The sequence below is a fragment of the Fulmarus glacialis genome, unplaced genomic scaffold, assembly GCF_000690835.1.
Source record: "Fulmarus glacialis isolate BGI_N327 unplaced genomic scaffold, ASM69083v1 scaffold39024, whole genome shotgun sequence".
Taxonomy (NCBI): domain Eukaryota; kingdom Metazoa; phylum Chordata; class Aves; order Procellariiformes; family Procellariidae; genus Fulmarus; species Fulmarus glacialis.
The window spans coordinates 20,514-39,339 of record NW_009209447.1 but is presented as its reverse complement, the minus strand read 5'-3'; the positions used below and the strand labels follow the sequence as shown (position 1 = coordinate 39,339).

The window sequence follows — 18,826 nt, the reverse complement described above, 5'->3', positions numbered from 1 at the left end:
CAGATGGACAGACAACAAAAAGGGGAAATACATGCCAAGTTAATAGGAGCAACACATCCTATCGGTCATTTCCAAAATGCAGTCTGCTACATACTGTAAGATGCTGTCAGCTGGCCTGTCCAAAGGGGAAGGCACGTCCAGCGTGTGCCTACAGCATCTCCAGAGCATCTAAGCACTTGTCAATATTGTCACACTAACAGGATTGCAAGAATTCACCACACTGAGCGCGTGGGGATTTCCAGGGAAACGTCACAAATTACAATATGTAAAAACGGATGGTCTGTTGGCGGGTATTAGAGGGGGATGCTTTTCTCAAGATTTTCTAATTGTTCTTCGAAAAATTTGATCTGCTCTTCGAGGTCCTTCTGTTCAATCAGCAAGGAGGTCTTGACTTGAACAAAGCGTCGGTAGTCCTGCAGCTGCTGATCAGTCTTTCCCTACGATCTAGATTCTCTTTCAGGTCTTTTGCATCCTCCCGCTGTCTAGACAAGAGCTTGTGCCGTTCGTTCAGCGATTGCTAATGGGATGAAAAAACAAAGCAGCTATGAAAACTCATCATTCCTGGCAGACTCTAGATCTTCATTTGGAAGCCACAGTTGATTTAGTTTAATTACTTCCTCTTGTGGCCTTTGTGTCCCTACGATCTAGATTCTCTTTCAGGTCTTTTGCATCCTCCCGCTGTCTAGACAAGAGCTTGTGCCGTTCGTTCAGCGATTGCTAATGGGATGAAAAAACAAAGCAGCTATGAAAACTCATCATTCCTGGCAGACTCTAGATCTTCATTTGGAAGCCACAGTTGATTTAGTTTAATTACTTCCTCTTGTGGCCTTTGTGTTCCACATGAGTTTTTTCTCGACTGAATTACTCATTCTTGTGGCTTGTAAGGTAAAGACACCCAGTAAACCCCATCAAGGCTTACTTCTTCCATGCTGCCCTCAGGAAAAAAAATCAATATACTTAACATTCTGGTAATTTTAAAGTATCCTGTATCCGTTTTCATTCAATTAGAAGCTCTTTAAGGCACATATCTTTGCATTCTACGATTACGAGTTGCGTGTGGCCAGAGCGCCAATGTCATATTAAAAAGATAGTGTGACTTCTATTAAAAGGTACACGAGATAAAGTAACTTTGATGCAGACAGTAACTGTTCATCAAAGGTTTCTTTTTAACAAACGCACAAGAATCAAGCCTTGCCTGTTCTACGGGATTTTAATACCTTTCACATTTTAGCTAATTGTCTTTCAGCTGTAATGATTTTCACAGGGATAGCACTGCTGGAAAATGTCCAGTTTCAGGACCATGTCCATAAATATACCAGAGAGCAAAGGTCACCATCGACACCCTAAAAACAGAGTCAAAGATCGAGACTGCTGGTTTTGCTAACATTGGAGCAATTGCAGTGACTGGGAGATGGTTGTAAAAATGCTAGCACGTAACCAAGTCTTTACTGAGCATGTTATTCAAATTCTTGAATAAATTATTTAAATTATTTACTATGAAGAGTATAAGCATAACACTAAAGAAACAGCAGCCCCCCTGCCAACCACGAAGTCTGTTGGCCAAAGTCAGTGTGAAATACTGCTCAAAATTACTAATGTTGACACGACTGATGTTTTGGAGCAGGTAGATCCTGATTCTCTGTATCACACTGCATGGCAGGACTCTCTTGGTGCCCTTCTGCATGTGAACTACAATAAACCTCTAGAGCTACAGGTTGGCAGCACACAGCTCCAGGAAATCCCAGCTTTTCTAATTTCCAAATTAGAGATAACAGCAGGTATTGTATTGATAAAAACATGTCTAAAAGAGATAAGGACAGCAGGAAAGCATCATTCCTAGGATAAATTTGGCTTGTCTCCTCTAGCAAAAAAGAGACTTTTCAGACTTGAAAAGATTTCCTGGTGACATGAGGCAATTCCTAATTTTCCAGCAAAACTGGCTAGTTGAGTTAAACTATAGGGAATTTTATCTCAAGTCACAACCACATCTTCTTCCTGCTTGCTATTGTTAAGACAAGCCCATTAAGTGAAATATGATTTCAAAGGCAGTAATTACTGCATTGAAATTACCAGTGGGGGGAAGAAAAAAACCCAAAACAACAAAAAGCCCTCTGAAGCACAGGTTTGGAGCTACTCCACAGGGAGCAGCCTGAGGGTTCAAAGGCCCCCCCTCTGGCTCGGACCCCTCTCAGGGTTTTGCTGCTGCTGCCACCCCAGCACCCAGCTGCAGAGCTCACTCTGCACTTGTGTTCTCCAGCACCGAACCTGTGGTCCACACCAGAGGTCCACTCTGCTTCGGCCGTGCAGACACAGCCCGTCACGTGGCACTAAACACTGCCTGGGCAACGGGTGGTTGGGAGTCATCTATAATTTACAACTTTTGTTTAGAGCTGTTAGACAAATGAGGTGAGCACAGCCCTACCTGGAAAGAAACGAACAAAACAAATTAAATACCCTGCTCGCTTGTCACTCACCTTCTCCTCAGCATCTGTATTGCCATCGATCCTCCTCATGGCATTTTGGACTCGGGCAAGGCGACTGGACAAGCAGAGCAAGAGGCTCACAACCTTCTCCAGGTCACCAATGAACATCATGTAGCGCTCAAACTCATTGGGCTTGCAGATGTCCTGCACCATTGCCTGCAGCTCCTCGCCTCGCTCGGCGCACTCCCTGGCTTCAGAGAGGACGAGCTCCCTTTCCTCCCACAGGGTCTGCAGCTTTGACCGGAGGCTGGAGATGAGTTCCAGCTGCAAAGGGAAAAAAATCATAGAAAGCTGTTATTGCCAAAGAGAATCCGTATCCTTCCTAGAGAATGGATTTTCCTCACATCACCTTTGCCAAATTTTGGACTTTTAAAATAACTTTAAGCTCTAGGAAAGAAAAAGAAAAAAAGAAAGGTTTTCTAAGCTGTACTTAATTCTCAAACTCTGAAAAGCAAATTACTGGTAATCGCCTTAACTGGTGATATAATCCCTAGCTCAGAGAGCTTCCAATCAGTCAGAAGTGAACTGCAATAAAGATTACAACATAATGACACACGGTTATGCTCTAAGACATGAGCATGAAGTCACAGCTCTATTACCAAGCTTTACAAGAACCGACTGGAATTTCATTTATAATACGCACAGAAAAAGTCAGTTCCACGGGTGATTCAAGCAAGCCACAGTGCCTGGGTAGCGAAGCAAGCGGAGGAGACTGTTCGATACATGTTGATGTGGGAAAAGGCTCCGAGACTGGAGCGGGAGAAGAACCCTATTAGCTTAGGGTAACGAAAAATATCACCACATGCACAGCAGGAGGAGTTTCAGGAAGGCAGATTGTCATTACCTGGGATGGAGCATGGCCAGGTTTCAACTAGAAAAAAAAATTTATCTAATTCTTCAAAGCTACGTATTGCCCTTCCAAGCTGCCGCATTTCTATCGCAGTCCAGCTACATCCAAGCTACCTCTGTTCCCTGCATGTATGGAAATTAATAGGGCACTGCAGTGAACAGACACCGCTGCCAGTTCTCTCAGTGTAAAAAATATTTCTTATTTAGACTGCCAGTTGTAACGAATTTTACAGATTTTGAGACCAGATTTGAGTGTTAAATTGTGAGTCAACTGCTGCACAGGAGCTGGCCTTGCAAGGACATGTATAACCAACCCTGCGTGCTTGTTCCAGGTACAACCCATCCTGATAGCTTGCTGAAGAGAAGTATGTGGGAGGAGATCTGAATCAAACCAGGATTTAAATATCACCATTTATGATCAATATGCCGATTTGCCAGGACTTCACCTACTGGCAAAAATGGATTCAAAGTTATCTGTGAAACGTTATTATTGGGATAAAAGTAATGAATAAAAATATCCACAATAATATATGTGACATTAATAATAACTTGACATGATGAAGAAACAGTGGTTCCTCTGATGGTCATCTACGTACTTTTTTAGACGTGATGTCATCTAGGTCATTTGTGCTGTCTCTGCTCCTATTCAGGATTTGGTTTCCCTTAGAGGTAGGATCTTCACTCCTTTGCTTGGCGTTGTGTTCAGATACAGGACATTCTTCTGTTGCATCTTTACTACTTTTCCTGCTGTTGGAATAGAAAATAAACACCTGTGGCAAACACTCAAGAGTTTTGTTCACAAGCATTGTGTTCATGGTTTTATGCATCTTGACTTCAGAATCACTCTCCTCTCTTCTCACAGAAGCAATTTTTCTAAGTTTTTAAAAGATATAAAGCCAAAGATTTGCAGCCCAGGTTTGTCACAGCCCCTTTTAATAAGGTATCATTGAACCACATTTCTTCTGTCATATACCCATAGCCTCAGATATTTCTTGATATGTAAATCAGAAAGCTAAAATATTTTGCTAAGGAAACAAAAATAAAAAAATATGCTCAAGTCATCTTACTACTAGGATATACATGATATTCATTCACTAAAATAGCTTAAAATACTAGATAATTGGTTTTTTCTACTTACTTATTCTCCTGCGCATGCTGTACGTCTCCCTTTTTTCTGTGTGATTTATCCAGCATGGAAATGTTAACAGGAAAAAGACCCTCCATCAGGTCTAGAGCAGTTTTTCTAACAGGATGAGGCATGAGAATATCAACCAGAGAATTGTCTTTGGCAATGATCTCCATAGCAAGTTCTTCGTATCGCTGGTCTTCAGGAGACTGCAGTCTCCTTTTGGGCAGGTTCGTCTCTCTCTCGGGGAGAATATCGTCTTGGCTATTGTGCACAGATGTGTCCTCTGCAACTAAACCTTTGGCTGTATCTTTGTCTCCATGGTGAGGCTGAGCTAACGATGTGTGGCAGTATGTTACTTGCTCCTGAGGAGGTGCAGGCTGCTGCTCTGAACACTTTATTAAAGCATTGCCATTCAGAGATTTAGGTCTGCATTCCTCCTCCACCTGAGCACCTTCCTTGCTTCTGCTTCTTGGGATAGGAATAGAGGTTTCGGGAGTCAGCTCCTTAGTATCCTGACAACACGCACGTCCAATTATGTCATTGTCTTTATATTCATGATTCTTACATCCATCTTCCTCGGGATCACAGAAACTATAAGAAAGAAGACACTTCCTTTTGTTTCAGACACTTCCTCTACAATAGATAGTTTTGCAGACTGTTTAAGCAGCTACAGGTAATTGTCATTATCTTTCCAGCTTCCTCTTTTTATTAAAGATTTAAAAATTCAGATTCCATAATACCTATTAATATTGCTTGGGGAAAAAAAGATGTATGTAAAATGTCTAGCTGCGCCACTCCACAATGTTTGAATCCCCATTAAATTTCTCATTTTCTAATTATGACCAACATACATGTTTTCTGAAATAAACCTGTGGTAAAAAGTGCCCTAAAACATCACACTGATGCTGTTTGACAAATGGATGAAAAGCACGCAGCCATGCTCCCCGCCTTGGTGAGCACACGGCCGACAGGACGAGACACTTGTGGGGCAGGGGCTTGCAGAGACCTTTACTTTCTCAGGCCACTTCAGGGCACCACCTGGCACTAACAGGAGGACAATTTGCACTTTGCGTTTTCCTCCACCAGATCTCTTGTAACAGAGTGACTGTATTGCAAAAGGGCAAACCTTCACTGTCTTGTTCCTTACACCCTCTTATTTCTACAGCAAGAATGTTTCAGCCCAAGACGGAGAATCAGTTTACGCCATCACTGTCTCCTGTGCATCACTTCTCAGTCCTTCTTAGAGAAGACATCTAGTGCTTCCTTCTCTTTAGGCAAACTGAATACCAACACAGAGGAAACACTGTTCATCTGAGGCTTCTGTTTTGAAATGGCCATTAGACTTAAGTAAAAGTTTCATTAAATCCTTTCAGTTAACCATTTTGAGATCAAACTTCTGCTTTTGAGTTGGCCAATGCATGTCTGACCCAGTGCTTTGAGTTTTCTGATGCAACACCTCAGAAGAAACTTTGATGGAAAAGCTACTGTCTGCAGGGCATAAATAATTATATTCATGATGACAGAATAAGTAGATATATGTAATTTTAAAATACACTTTGGACCAGATTTTGCAAGAATATAGAGGGACTGTTGAATAGAAGATGATTGGAGTATCCGTAGACCATCTTCCACAATCACTGATCTTCATGTATACATCCATGTAACTGCCTGTGAAAATAGTCAGTGCATCTGTATATATAAATACTATTGTATTAATCATGACTGAATGAACAAACAAATTTTTTCCTCTAGCAAAAATTTTTATAACCTAACAGGATTATGAGGGGACAGTAGAGAGGAAAGCTAGAGGGATTAGATGGAAGTAAGATTTATAAGCCTCGATATAACTTTAACCTGACATACGAGCTTCAAAGTTGTAGGCACAAAGCAAACATTTTCCCCCTCAAAACAGGCATAGAGAGTTCACTGCAGGTTTTGTCCACCTTTGTTTAGCTCTTTCTCTAAGGTCACATGTAAAAGCACTGCAGCCATCGGTCCTTCCCTCCTCTAAAGGTACTAGTTAACCCTGTCTCTATGGATGGTGTGAGTCTTTCCTAAGCCGTATGTGGAGATATGAAAGTAGGCATTTTCTCCCCCTGAAAGAGGCCGGGGCAGTGGAACGCGATGAAGAGACTTAATGTCTAACAGTGGAGACCGCAGTACCCCCAGTGAAGATACACACACGGAGAATAGTTTCCAGGTTTAAGAAAATAGCAGCAGACTCTGTTGTGCTAGGAAAGCTTCCACATGCTTGGACTATTATATTTAATCCCACGAGCCCCACACTATCTCCAACCGTTGCTTGTCTGGGCAGGTTCCTGACGCAGATGTGGGGCTCTGTGGAGAGCGTGGCTGGTTTGCAGCTGAGCTTACACAGCTCAAGTAGGCACTGGCGAGATACAAAGCTTTTCATGTGGCCAAACTGAGCTATGCTGTGGCTCAGCAATGATAGACTTGCTATTTCTGAAATTCCTTCTTCTCTCATAGTTTCCCTTCTTCCAGCTCTATTTTGCAGCTTTAACACAGTCACTTTAGCTTTCCATCAAAAAAATGAAGTCATCTTGGCAAAGGGAAGTTTAATCATAGTTCGTACTAGATAATGACTAACAATGTCACTTAGAGATATCTTGTCTATTATGTGCACCTTTTCACTGCAATTAAAAAAAAAAACAAACTCATTTGACCTTGACTTGAACCACCTGGTTCTGGTGATTTAGTGATGCCCTTAATGCTGGTAAAGCCTTTAAAGGTGCTAGAAATACCCCCTGCAAAACTCCACGGCATCGCAATGTGGTGCTGTACTGCAATACCTAAGTTAATGTGATGATGATGCAATATTGTGATCATGGGTTGACAAATGTTTATGGAGCAATAGATGATGAAAAGAAGAGATACAGAGACACCTAAGAAAACCACCGCAAACATTGCCAGGCCTTATTCTTACTCATTCTCAGGCCTCATTGCAATGGGAGTGGGTAGGACCAGCTTGTAGGCTAAACAAACTGTCTGCAGCAGTTACCACAGAAAATGGATAATTATCAGTGAAAACTACCTCAAAATTACATTGTGTAATTGAATGAATGCAAAATATGCATAATAATGTTCTCAAGCTTTTTTCCACTAACCAATGGACACTATCGGTGTGGGTAATGATCATAGCTTGCTCTTCCTGCTGGTCCCAGCTGGAACTTTTATTTGAGTAATTAATACTGCAAACATGCTCAGTCTAGTCTGGATTTTCTACCAAAGCTCAACAGCACTTTCTTGTGGAGGAAAACAAAGAGAAAAAATGAGATACAACTGTAACAGAATGAAACCTGTACTTACAGCAATTTCCCAAAGATTGTAATCTAAATTAATTACTAATGAAACCAGTTCTGGATTTCTCATCTTTTAATTACTTACTACATATTATAGAGCTATGATCAAATATGTTTCTGATGTTACTGTTCTGTCCAGAACTTCCAGCGACATTCATGCTGACCTGCTAAGCCTCTTAGCTAAACTAGGAAATCTAAGCAAAACTTCAAAATCTTACTAGAAATACAATTTTTTTCCTAAGATAATCAAGCCTGCAGAAACCCTTTAGATCTTTTTGAATGACTGAAACAGTGGAAATTCTATTACTATGTAAGCGTCAGTGTCACTGCCTTGTTGAGACAAAGTTCATATCTTTGTCTCCCCCAATCCTCCCCAAACAAGCAAAACAAGTATCGAGAGTTAACATACAAACTTTCTAGTCAGCTATGTGTAAACGGCACAATATTTTTCTCCTTTAAAAAATACACCAAAAGCCCCTACCTACACCACTCTGTGATTACACATATCTTTCAAGACTGGGCATACTGGAGCTGTTGCAGATGCTGTTTTCGCCGGAGCTCAGATGAGGGAGCTGTGATCTCGGATATCTGATTTTTTTGAGCGCCTGCCACAGGGAGAGCAGCTCATGTATACTCTGCATTTTCCACTTTTGCTCCACGCAGTAGAAATGATTTTAAAGACTGCCCCAAAATGAAACAAATAGCGTAGCAGATGAATATTCCCAGACGGACAACGAAGGATCCCAAGACACAAGAAGCAGACAACCACAGCTGCCATGGGAGTTCACACACCTTGGACACAGGCTCTACCTAGGCACAGCCTTCGCAGCCTTACCTGGGGGTGCCGAGACAGCTCTCGCAACGCCGAGACGGTGCCGCTGCTCCACCGGCGCATCTGTAAGTGTCCTGGAAATGAAAACAGCACACGGGGACAACCAGCATTTTCAGACTAGGCAGCTGTTTAATTTTACTCCCGTTTTTGTAATCCCCAGAAACAGAAGCCAACAGTAGATCTCTGAGTAGGTTCACCAAGGTTTTTATTTTTGAGTTTGCCTATCTCTTTTATTAATTGCTATTATGCTCTTCCTAGGTAGCATCCATCTCTTTTTCCTAGAAAACCAAAGAACAGCTAGCAACAAAATATATACTCTCATTGACTCTCACAACAATTCAGAAAGTAGGCAGCATTGGTGGAAGTTTATCAGCCTCTTCAGTTGGGTAATTTTAGTAGTACATTAGATTATTTGTTTTTCTGACCCTTTTTTCTTCTTTATTCTCCTTGACAACAATATTGACAGCTACTGTCCTTCAGGAACCAAAAAAGTTGGTCATTTACAAAAATTTCTCTATAATAACTTTTTCTGGGATAGTGCTCTAATGAAGTTGCTGTAGTTAAGAATAGTGACTGCTGAAACACAAACAGCGTCACCCTGCATACAGCGCGTGTTCTCTGCAAACGCGTCTTCTGAGTGCCAGACCCTACGCACACCCCTCTGTAGCTCTGGACGGGACCCTCACTTGCACAGCGTGTCCCTTGAAGCAGACACTCCTCTTCCTCCCTGCCTTTCCCTGTGCTCATGCTGAACGATAAATGACTCTGCCCAAAGACGCGTTTCAGTCACTGTAACAAAGTTTCCATCCTTATGCAAGTCTACAGGAACTTTTCACATTAAAGAACACCTTGTTTGTCTGCAATACTTTCTTACAAAATACTTCCGAGTAATGAATTGTTATATGTTAACCATAAATATTTAACATGTTAAAATTGGTAGCACTTCTCCCAAAATCCCCCAAATTATTTCCTCTGTACACTGCAAACCACAGTACGCATTTTGCTTTCAAACAGCTACACAGCATTTCCTATAGATTAAGCAAATGTGGCTCCTCCTCTGCATCTATCATTTCTCTACTGAAAAAAAAAAAAAAAAAAATCAATCAAGTCTTAATTCCTCATTTGTGATGTTCAACAGTTTTTCATGTGAATAGTCCCACAGTTCTCTAAAACAGGTAGATAGTCATAAGTTGGACTCAAACAATAATAACTATCTTAATATCTTTCTCACCTGTGTGGAAGGAGGAGTAGATTTTGATCTCTCGCGAGCTCTCCCAGATGCAGGAGCCTCTGCCTGCGGGAGACTTTCAGCTGATGCACACTTGCCAGTGCAGCTCCCGTCTGCTTCGTTGGGAGATGAGTAGTGCTTCAAGGTCGCTGTACCAGCAGCATCAGAGCTGGGATCGCACCTGCTGGTCACGCTCAGCAGTGGAACAAAAGCCAAAGGAGGAAAAACATCTGGCGATTTTTCTTTAGAGAAAACTTGGCAGAAAACCTCATTGTTTTGCACCTTGCTGCTCCCGTTTGGATTGGAAACCTTGCCAGGAGGCCATTTGGGATGTGACAGCCTCTTCTGCAGGGGTGGCTTATGCAGCGGGAGGTGTTGTGAACTACCTGGTCTTTGATTAATCTTTCGTTCCATGTATTCAATAAGTGCAGTATGCTGGATTTGTTTCAGCTCCGTCCTGGAGATACTTGAACTGGAAAGTGCCCTCCCTCTGTTTTCCAGAGTCTTTCTCCCAGCTGCCACTATATCTTGCTCAGTGGTTTCATCCCTGACTTGACTCCATGGTACTTCCTTATCTGCCAGCTGATCGAGTTTCTCAGGTTCAGAATAACACAGTTTCTTTTGCTCCTTTGTTACCCTTTTCCTTCCCCCTATTCGACCTGTTTGTGGCCTCTTCATTTCTTCATCTCTATTGAAACTTTCCAAGGATTCTAGATGAGAAGGGGAACAAGGAACAGATTTAGCATCCTCGCATGCACTGGATAACGAGAAAGACCTAAGGTGTTCAATTGAAGGTCTTTTAGAGGATTTCTGTCTGAGTCTAATGGGTAAACTCATCTGTAAGTCTTTTCTTTTAAAGGAGGTTTCTCTCAGAACCTTTTTCTGAGCCACTTTAAGTTTCTCTCTATAGTCGTTCTTGAAACTCTCATCAGTGGATGAAGCAGGACTCCCGAGAATGAGATCTTCAGTCTCGAGCAGGAGATCATCAGCACTGCACTGATGGTGGTGGTTGGTCCTTTGAAGCTGATTGCTTTCCCTTTGTATCTCTAGGCACCGTGCTGAGGCAGAGTAGCTGCTTGCTGGAAATTCTTTTGGTGAGCTCCCCGAGTCCTCCTGACATTGGGTGAGCTTGTTGTGGTGCAGGACGTTGGTGGTTTTCCCCACAGAAAGATAGTAAAGCACGGGAGTCGTCTGTCTGGTTATTTGTTCACCAGCAAGATCATCCCGATGCGGTCTTAAGAGCTGTTTTTGAAATTCAGGTTGATATTTCCGACCAGGAGGCTCCTTTTCTTCTAGATGCGTGCTAGGGTCAGGACTGTTGTTATTAGCCTGTTCTTCTTTCTTGACTTCATGTAAAAACTGAGATGTGGAATCTTCCTTTGGTCTGAAAAAAGACATTTGGTTAGTATTATCATAGCATTGCTTATTTCCCTGATCTGACTCCTCACAGTGAGAGTGTTCTGCTTCTACAGTATCGTAGCTGCAGGACAGTGATGATCTCCGCATTTTGGCTTGCTGATTTAGGAGTGGTTCCCTAACATCAATTCCAATTTTTCCTTCAGAGTCATAGAAGTCATTTTCATCTGTACAACTATTCAGCTTCCTGGAAGCATTTTTAATTAGAAGAGCATTCTCCATATATTTTAAGTCACAACTTTCCTCAAACACATCTTGATCCAAGTCTGAATGCAACTCGGCACGGAGTGGGCACTGTTGGCTGGGTTCTGGCACTGCGCTTTGCAGATCTGCTTCTCTGAAAGTTGGCTTACGTACACTGCAGGGATACTGTTTGTCTTCTTGTGTATCATTAACAGTGCTAGGGTTGGTATGCACTGGGTGATAAGACCTGGAGTTCATCTGTTCGGGAATTTTATAAGCATGAACTGAATTATAAGCAGAAAGTATTTTAGGGACATTAGCCACAGAGTCAGTCTTTAAATATTCTTGAAAAATGAATGAAGAAGGTCTCCTGAAAATGTGTGGATTGCTTCTCTTTATAGGTTTTTGGGATGGGCTCCAGTCTCCATTTTCCTCCGTCTTTAGCCCCTGAATTTTTGATATAGGTACCTCATTTGTAGAATCACAAAAAGAAAGGCCCTTGTTTTCCAGAGTCTTTCTCATAGCAGCTGCTGTATCTTGCTCAGTAATTTCATCCCTGTGTTGACTCCATGGTACATCCCTATCTGCTAGGTGATTGTCCTGCACGCAAGGAGCTGGCTGCACACTACACTCACTGTGACTTCCAGAGTTGCGCCTCCCTCTTGAGTTTTCAAGGTGTCTAGTGACTTTATAGCTATCGAGTCGTGTGGGAGGAGAAGGTGGAGGTGCAGCCAGAGGCAGCGGTCCCTGATTTAAAGTCCCTTGGGTAGGAGTGCTTTCACAGCGTTCAGCGAGACTCGTGCTGTGAGAGTCATGGATGCTCAGGTCTGGTGCCTTGTACGGATGCAGGCATCTAAGGTCAGAGTTTGCTGCACTGAGATTATAAATACCTCTTACATATTCTGAGTCCATGTACGGTACCTGCTCTGGAGGCAAACAGCAGTTTTCACCATAGCACGATGGGGCGGGATACTCGGGAACATTTGATCCCCCTGAGAAAGAGCTGTAAGCAGAGTCTACTCTTCCAGGGAGGTGCAAGAGATGATCCACACTGCCGATCAACTTCACTGGTGAAAGACGATTACCATTTTCAGGAGAGGCCACAGGCTCTACCAGCTCTCCAATTCTGCCACTTTGCCTGTGAGTCCATCTTTCTATCTCATTCCCAGATGAAGCCATGTTGTAGCATTTCCAGAAATCAAAGTCTGATTAAATGTCCACAACTGAGTTGTTAGAAAAGCACATTTTTCTCTGTAGTCGCATTCCAATAATATCTAGAAGATCCTAAAAAGAAAGAGAAACGTGAAAAAGACTCAGTTGGAGGATTCTGATTGCAGTTGGAGAGATCAGGCAGCGAGCATCGCACCCATGCTCAAGGTGAGAACTTGAAAATAGTATTTAGAGTAGCTAGAAGTACATTTCTGGCTTCAGTAGTTATCAGGATCTTGGAATGATCATTTCCTCTCTCACAAACAGAGCAACTAAGTCTTTAATAACAAGAGTTCTTTAGATCTTCATTAAATCTAAAAGACTAAACATACAATTAGAAGATGGCCTCATTATGATCGCAAAATATCAAGGGTCAGAATCAAAACTAGTTTCTGAATCTGCCTAGAAATAAATCTGAGACGTTGAAAATCACAGCTCAGATGCTGCCTAATCCTGGAGGTGCTTAAATGCAACATGCACCTGACTGGTTGAAGTTTCAAAGTGACTTAGAGTTGCGCTTCCAAAAATGCTCACAACCGTGGATCGGTGCCTAGCTCTCATTCAGATGGGTGCAGCCCTGACCTGAACAGCACGGGGGTTTGCAACTAGATGACTGCAATGATATTACATAAAGTGTGCCCCAAACCCCACCAGTGCCCTCCACGTTTCCTTTCAGAAAATCTCACACAGAAATATGAACATGTGGACAGTTAGCTGGACATGTCAGTGCCCCATGGACAACTGTACCGAACAAGCAGTGCACAGATTAACCCAGAATTATCAAATAGGAAGAAATCATGATTATAACCAGTCTTATCAGCCTTCTCCCCCCTCCTTAAAGGCTTCCATTGTTTCTCAGAGAAGTAAGAACCAAATCATACTTTATTTCATGATGAAAATGGTTTCTTGTTTAAGTGAGCTTCCATGCCATTTCCATCCATGCTCAAAAATACACATCTTGGAAAACCTTTCCCAGAGGCTTATAGAAAGTGGCTTGATGAGAGATTGATAGAGTATCTCGATGAGAGATTCTGCTGTCAGTAACAAATGACAAATTTTAAAAGACAGCCAAATATTTTTATCGCTGATGCTAAGAACTCCCCTGCAAACATAGCAAATGTACTAGAAAAAGCACCAGCTTAGAGTTCATGTACAACAAATACACAAATTTTGACATTTACTCTCCGATTGTTATACATGATGGATGCAGGTTTAGTCTAACAAATGAGGTCTCTACAAGCAGCTCACTTAGGCCAACAGAAGACACGCAGGAGGTTGTCACACTCAACCAGTGTGGTCCCCCTCAACCGTCTCTCTACCAGGGTCAAACCTCTCTGACGTGCTCACAGATAATAGGAACTCCTAATAAAAGGCTGAACCTCACAAGCCAGACAGGTACTAACCAGTGACCTTGTTTAGTAATTGTCATTTAAATCAGTTCTAAAGACTGATTAGTTATTAAAAGAAAGCAAACAAACAAACAATGTTGAAAAACTTTGGTGACAAGCTGCTCCACGTGACACATCTTCTGAGGAGATGCAAACTGTTTCCAAATCCTACCAGAATACTACATGTCTGTTTTCTTCAAAGAGAGTGAACTCACCAGACCTTAATCTGCCATTCCCAATACTGTACTTCTGCAGTGGGGCCTCATAAAGCAGGCAGAGAGAGAGGTTTCATGGGCGATGTTGCTGTTTAATCAAAAACCTTCCCATTCCTGCCTTGTTTCAAAGACAGCCCTGGTATCATTCATTTTGAGCCAAAGGAAGAGATGGATAGGAGCCAAAATACACAAGTTAATCTATAAAGGGAACTTGGACTGGTGGGGCACAGTAAATAAACTAACTAGCTTCTGGGAAACTAAAACAGCATAACACCGCAGAGTGGGAACTTCTGCTGGCTTTTTTTGAAATTTCAGTAAGAAACCAACTCAAGGACGCCTGGAGAAGTTATTTCTCTCTTTAGAGATGATCTAAAAAGCAGCTGTGAAATTTAATTGTCTATCCCTGAATAACAGGGTCACACAGGAAACACAAAGCATCAATGGCTAATGACGACATTCCCCATCCTTTTCACCATGGTGTATTGAAGAATTTAAAGAAATGAAAACCTTAGATATCTGGTGAAAGGAAAACCTTGGATTTTCTGAAAGCTACAGGGAAAGAAAAGCAGCTGAGAGAATGGTTGCACTGACACTAAATGCAGTATCAGACTGTACCATAGTTGCTATCACACCACTGTTACATTATCTAAAAGAACAGACTGCACCTGAAAACCTGGACCGCCCCAGTGACTGCTGGGTCTCACTGAGCTGCGCGAGCTCAGTGGTATCTGGAGGTGCTGGGAGGTGCACAGGATCGAACCCCAAGGGAGCCACATTCCATGAGAGAACCAGAAGGCAGATTCCTCTGTCGTTCTTATCTCCGTTTTTTTAATCAAAATTTTGTTCCAGTGGAACTTCTCCAAGCAGCTCCATTACTCTACTGTTGCTATTAATAGACCGAGCCAAGTCTTTGTCTAGGATGTGTTGGCCCTGTTCCACTGAAGTTAGAGCTATCCTGATTTACAATGAGAATTTGGCTCTAACTTTTCACAGCTATGCGTAGAATTTAAATAACAGTTGTGCTTTGGTTTATGTATATCAGTGAAAGTACTCTCTTGGTTTCCTATACCAGTGTTTCCCAAGATCTCTTTTCCCCCATTATTTCAAGCTACCTGTTTGTGATGTACAGTGAGGTTGGCAACAGAGTGAAGAATTTTTGTCTGAGGTTTTTATGACGATACCAGAAGTAATAGGAAATATAATTTCAATATCTTAGAAGACTGAGGTGAGAACATCTGACTTGGAAACAGCAGCAGCAAGCACTGAGTCTCTGTTTGCACCAGGTGCAGGAGGACATTGCAGCTCATAGGACATTCCCTCCTCCATCTGCTCCTCCTGTGCAGTCTTCTCCCGTTGCCTGTCTGAACCTACCTGCAGCCTTTCCTTCTGCTCCATGGAGAAGTGCCAGATAAGCAAGAGGACTTCCCCCCACGTTGGGTGCCCTCTGGTCCCACTCTTGCCATGGCTCGCATTTTGCATATTTGTTTTGCTTAAGACCAATTTTACAATTTCACATCCTTGAAGTGACTGAAAAACGATAAGAACTGAAGCAATATACTGTTCTCCAGAAGTCTCTGCTAAAAATTAAATAATACGAGACTGAAACACATCTAAGGGAAAACCAGTCACATTTCTGTTGGGGAAGATGTTTCCTAAACCCTGGAAGCAGAATCGTTGATCTTCTCTTTCACACGGAAAAGAAAAACATTACCGTACCTAAAACTCAGCTGACATTAACAATGATGTTATTGTTCTCCTCAGCTGGTAGGTGGTAGCACACCCTCACAGACTACACTGTCTCTGGGTCTTAGAAATGCCCTGGCAAGGCTGTAATACAACATGCATGTTCCAGACAGGCTCGCAATATTTTCATTGTAAACCTTTGTAAGCGGAAAGAAAAAACATTAGATTAAAAGTATATCAGAACACCAGAAGATGAAGGGAAGCATATTAACAGTGTGTCACTCCACGCCCAAGGAAGAAATAAAGCCAGTAACAACCTACTGAGATCCAAAGTTTTGTTGTTGGTGGGGTTTTTTTGTTGTTATTGTTGTTTGTTTGTTTTTAAAAAAAAAGCCAACTTGACCTTCATCCACTTATTTATTATATTTACTCCAGTACTACCTAGGAAACCCTACAGAGGACACAGTCCTCTATGCAAAGCAGTTTGCAGATATAAAACATGCACTCTTTGCTCTATAGATCTGACAAACTAGACAGATGAGATGAACAAAAGGAAGAGGAACAGGACTTGTCTGATGCTTCACAGCAGGCTGACGGCTGAGGAAGAACAAAACCCAGATGACACAGGATGCTGTGTACACCAGGCTGGGCTGTCTCTGGGCTAAGATAACGATGTCTTATGTCTCAAAACAAGATTTGTTCCAAGATCCCACCATAATAATAATAGAAAAAGAAAAAGAAAAGTAGTGGCAAGGCAGTGCCAGGAAACTCACAATGTTACAGCCCATGCTGTATGTTTTCTCAGCTAAGGTACCAGTGCTTGCATTAAAACTTCTTCACCGAAACATTTATCAAATCCAGTCCCCGACATTCAGTGCAGGTTCAAGTCTTGCTGAAGTCTGCAGTCCCTCACAGACCGCTGTGAAAATACCAGTCACCACCTCAACCTCGTAATTCTAGGGAAAGGTGGTTTGTATTGCACAATCTTGAATTCCTTGCAACCAACTTAGTAGGTCAAAGCCTCATGTCTCTGGCAAATTAACTCTGTACAAAGAGAAATCAGCAACTCTAGACTGCAGTCAATTAACAAGTTACCCATCTTTTAAGGCCAAGCTTTCTTCTACTTATAGTTTGTTCTTGTTTGACCTCATTTAGATTGTATTAGGTGCCGCTAATTAATCCATAACTCACCTGCAGCTATATACAATGCTTGCCCAAAGTGTTACCCATCTGAAACACAGGTATTTTCTTTATCAAGCCTCTGATTTATCCTCAACAACTCAGGAAAAACAGCCCCTGGCACTGAACACAGCCACGCAGTACATTTGCATACTTGTGCAGTTCCCTTAAAGTTTACCAACGCAATCTTTCCATCAGAGAAACAAGAATGAGCATTTTCCTTAATAAACACAAGCAGAGTTCAAACCTTCTTTTGAGACTGGGCTATTGGTGTTTATGGGTGAGGAATTGTAACTTTGGAAAACCAAACATGATTTCTCCACCAGAACACTCTGGAGCTGAAGGCAACACTCTGCTAACATGTTGGCATGCGGAAAACTTCACAGATCTATTTCTGCCCTTTTTAAACAAATGGCTCCATGGAAATAAAGGGGGAAAACACAGCTATTAATCTGTATCAAACTACAATATGCAACTGTTCTCCAAGCAACGAGAATGATAAGTGTGTGAAATGCAAAACAAACACCGTGACCAACCTACCCATATTATGTCATGTACATGTTTGTGAATGACCTGTTTCTTATCAAAGGATAAACACCTGATGTAAATATTAGCCAAAATTCTTCAGATTCCAACCAGTTGCACAGTCTGCAGCACCTGACCCATCTATTTCACAGACCATGAGATCTAATTGCTACCAAAGTATCATCGGTGAGACTCTTGCTTTAGCAGGCAATCTTACCGGCTGTCCCAGGGAACCCTAGAGAGTCTGAAATCCCGGGGAAGGCGAGTACGGAGTCTCTGGTATCACTGATACCTTCGGTAGGTCATCAGCTGCTGATCTAGCACAGGTTCCCAGATCTCCGTCCAGGTCTTCCTGGACAGAAATCCATGCACGCGCACGACATGGATGCATTCTCAGTGACTGTATCTCATTTCCAGACATCTCACATCTCAGTAAGAGCTGCTCTTTTGACCAGACTGTGAAATACCCAGAAGTTCCAGACAAATGTCTGAAGTCTTCAAATTCCATCACTTTCACATGGCTGTTGAAAGGGTGAAAGAAGGGGAAGGATATCAGATCCAGGAAAGCGTGGCTGTATGATCATCTTTGTGCCCAGCATCTCTGAAAGCCACCGTTTCTCTCTCAGCTTCCCCCCACCCTCTAATCTATAATCAACAATTTTCTCCCCTAGGACCTTCAGCTTTAGGTTTCAAACAGGAAGGCAACATAAGAGAACATATCAGATGACATCCCCTTCAGATGACTGGAAAACACACATTCTGCTAATACATATTTTTCTTGCAAAGATTTCTGAAGACTCTAAAAACCAGATTTCTTATTTAGTGCAATTTCCAGAACTATCATGCAGGTAGCTAACGGTTGCCAAGGATATCATACATCAAAACCCAAGGACAAACTTTCAAGTTTGGCTTACACAGGCCCAGTGGGAAACCTACCCTGCCACTGAGGGCCAGGGAAAGTCAAAGCACCAGACATTCTCAAAACAGAGCCTAAATGGGATTTAGATGAGGTTTATGCCTTGTGTGCACAGAAATAAATTTCACCATAGTTTGAGGAATGTAAACATTTCCACTAAAAACCATAAATACAGATTTAAGGCTTTCTGGAGCTATGAAAGTGTCTTGAGTAATTTAGAGGAGGATGAAAATAATAATGCATCTCAATATCCCTTTTTTTTTTTTTTTGG

At 42.1% G+C, this 18,826-nt stretch overlaps 1 protein-coding gene across 1 annotated transcript; it reads right to left on the bottom strand.

Moving 5' to 3' along the window:
- Positions 1–293: 293 nt before the first annotated feature.
- On the bottom strand, positions 294–12,619 carry SHROOM1 (shroom family member 1). The gene is given in 7 exon segments (XM_009576829.1): positions 294–431; positions 595–717; positions 2,475–2,747; positions 3,929–4,079; positions 4,471–5,052; positions 8,617–8,687; positions 9,845–12,619. Coding segments are annotated over 7 exon segments (4,113 nt in total).
- Positions 12,620–18,826: the final 6,207 nt, after the last annotated feature.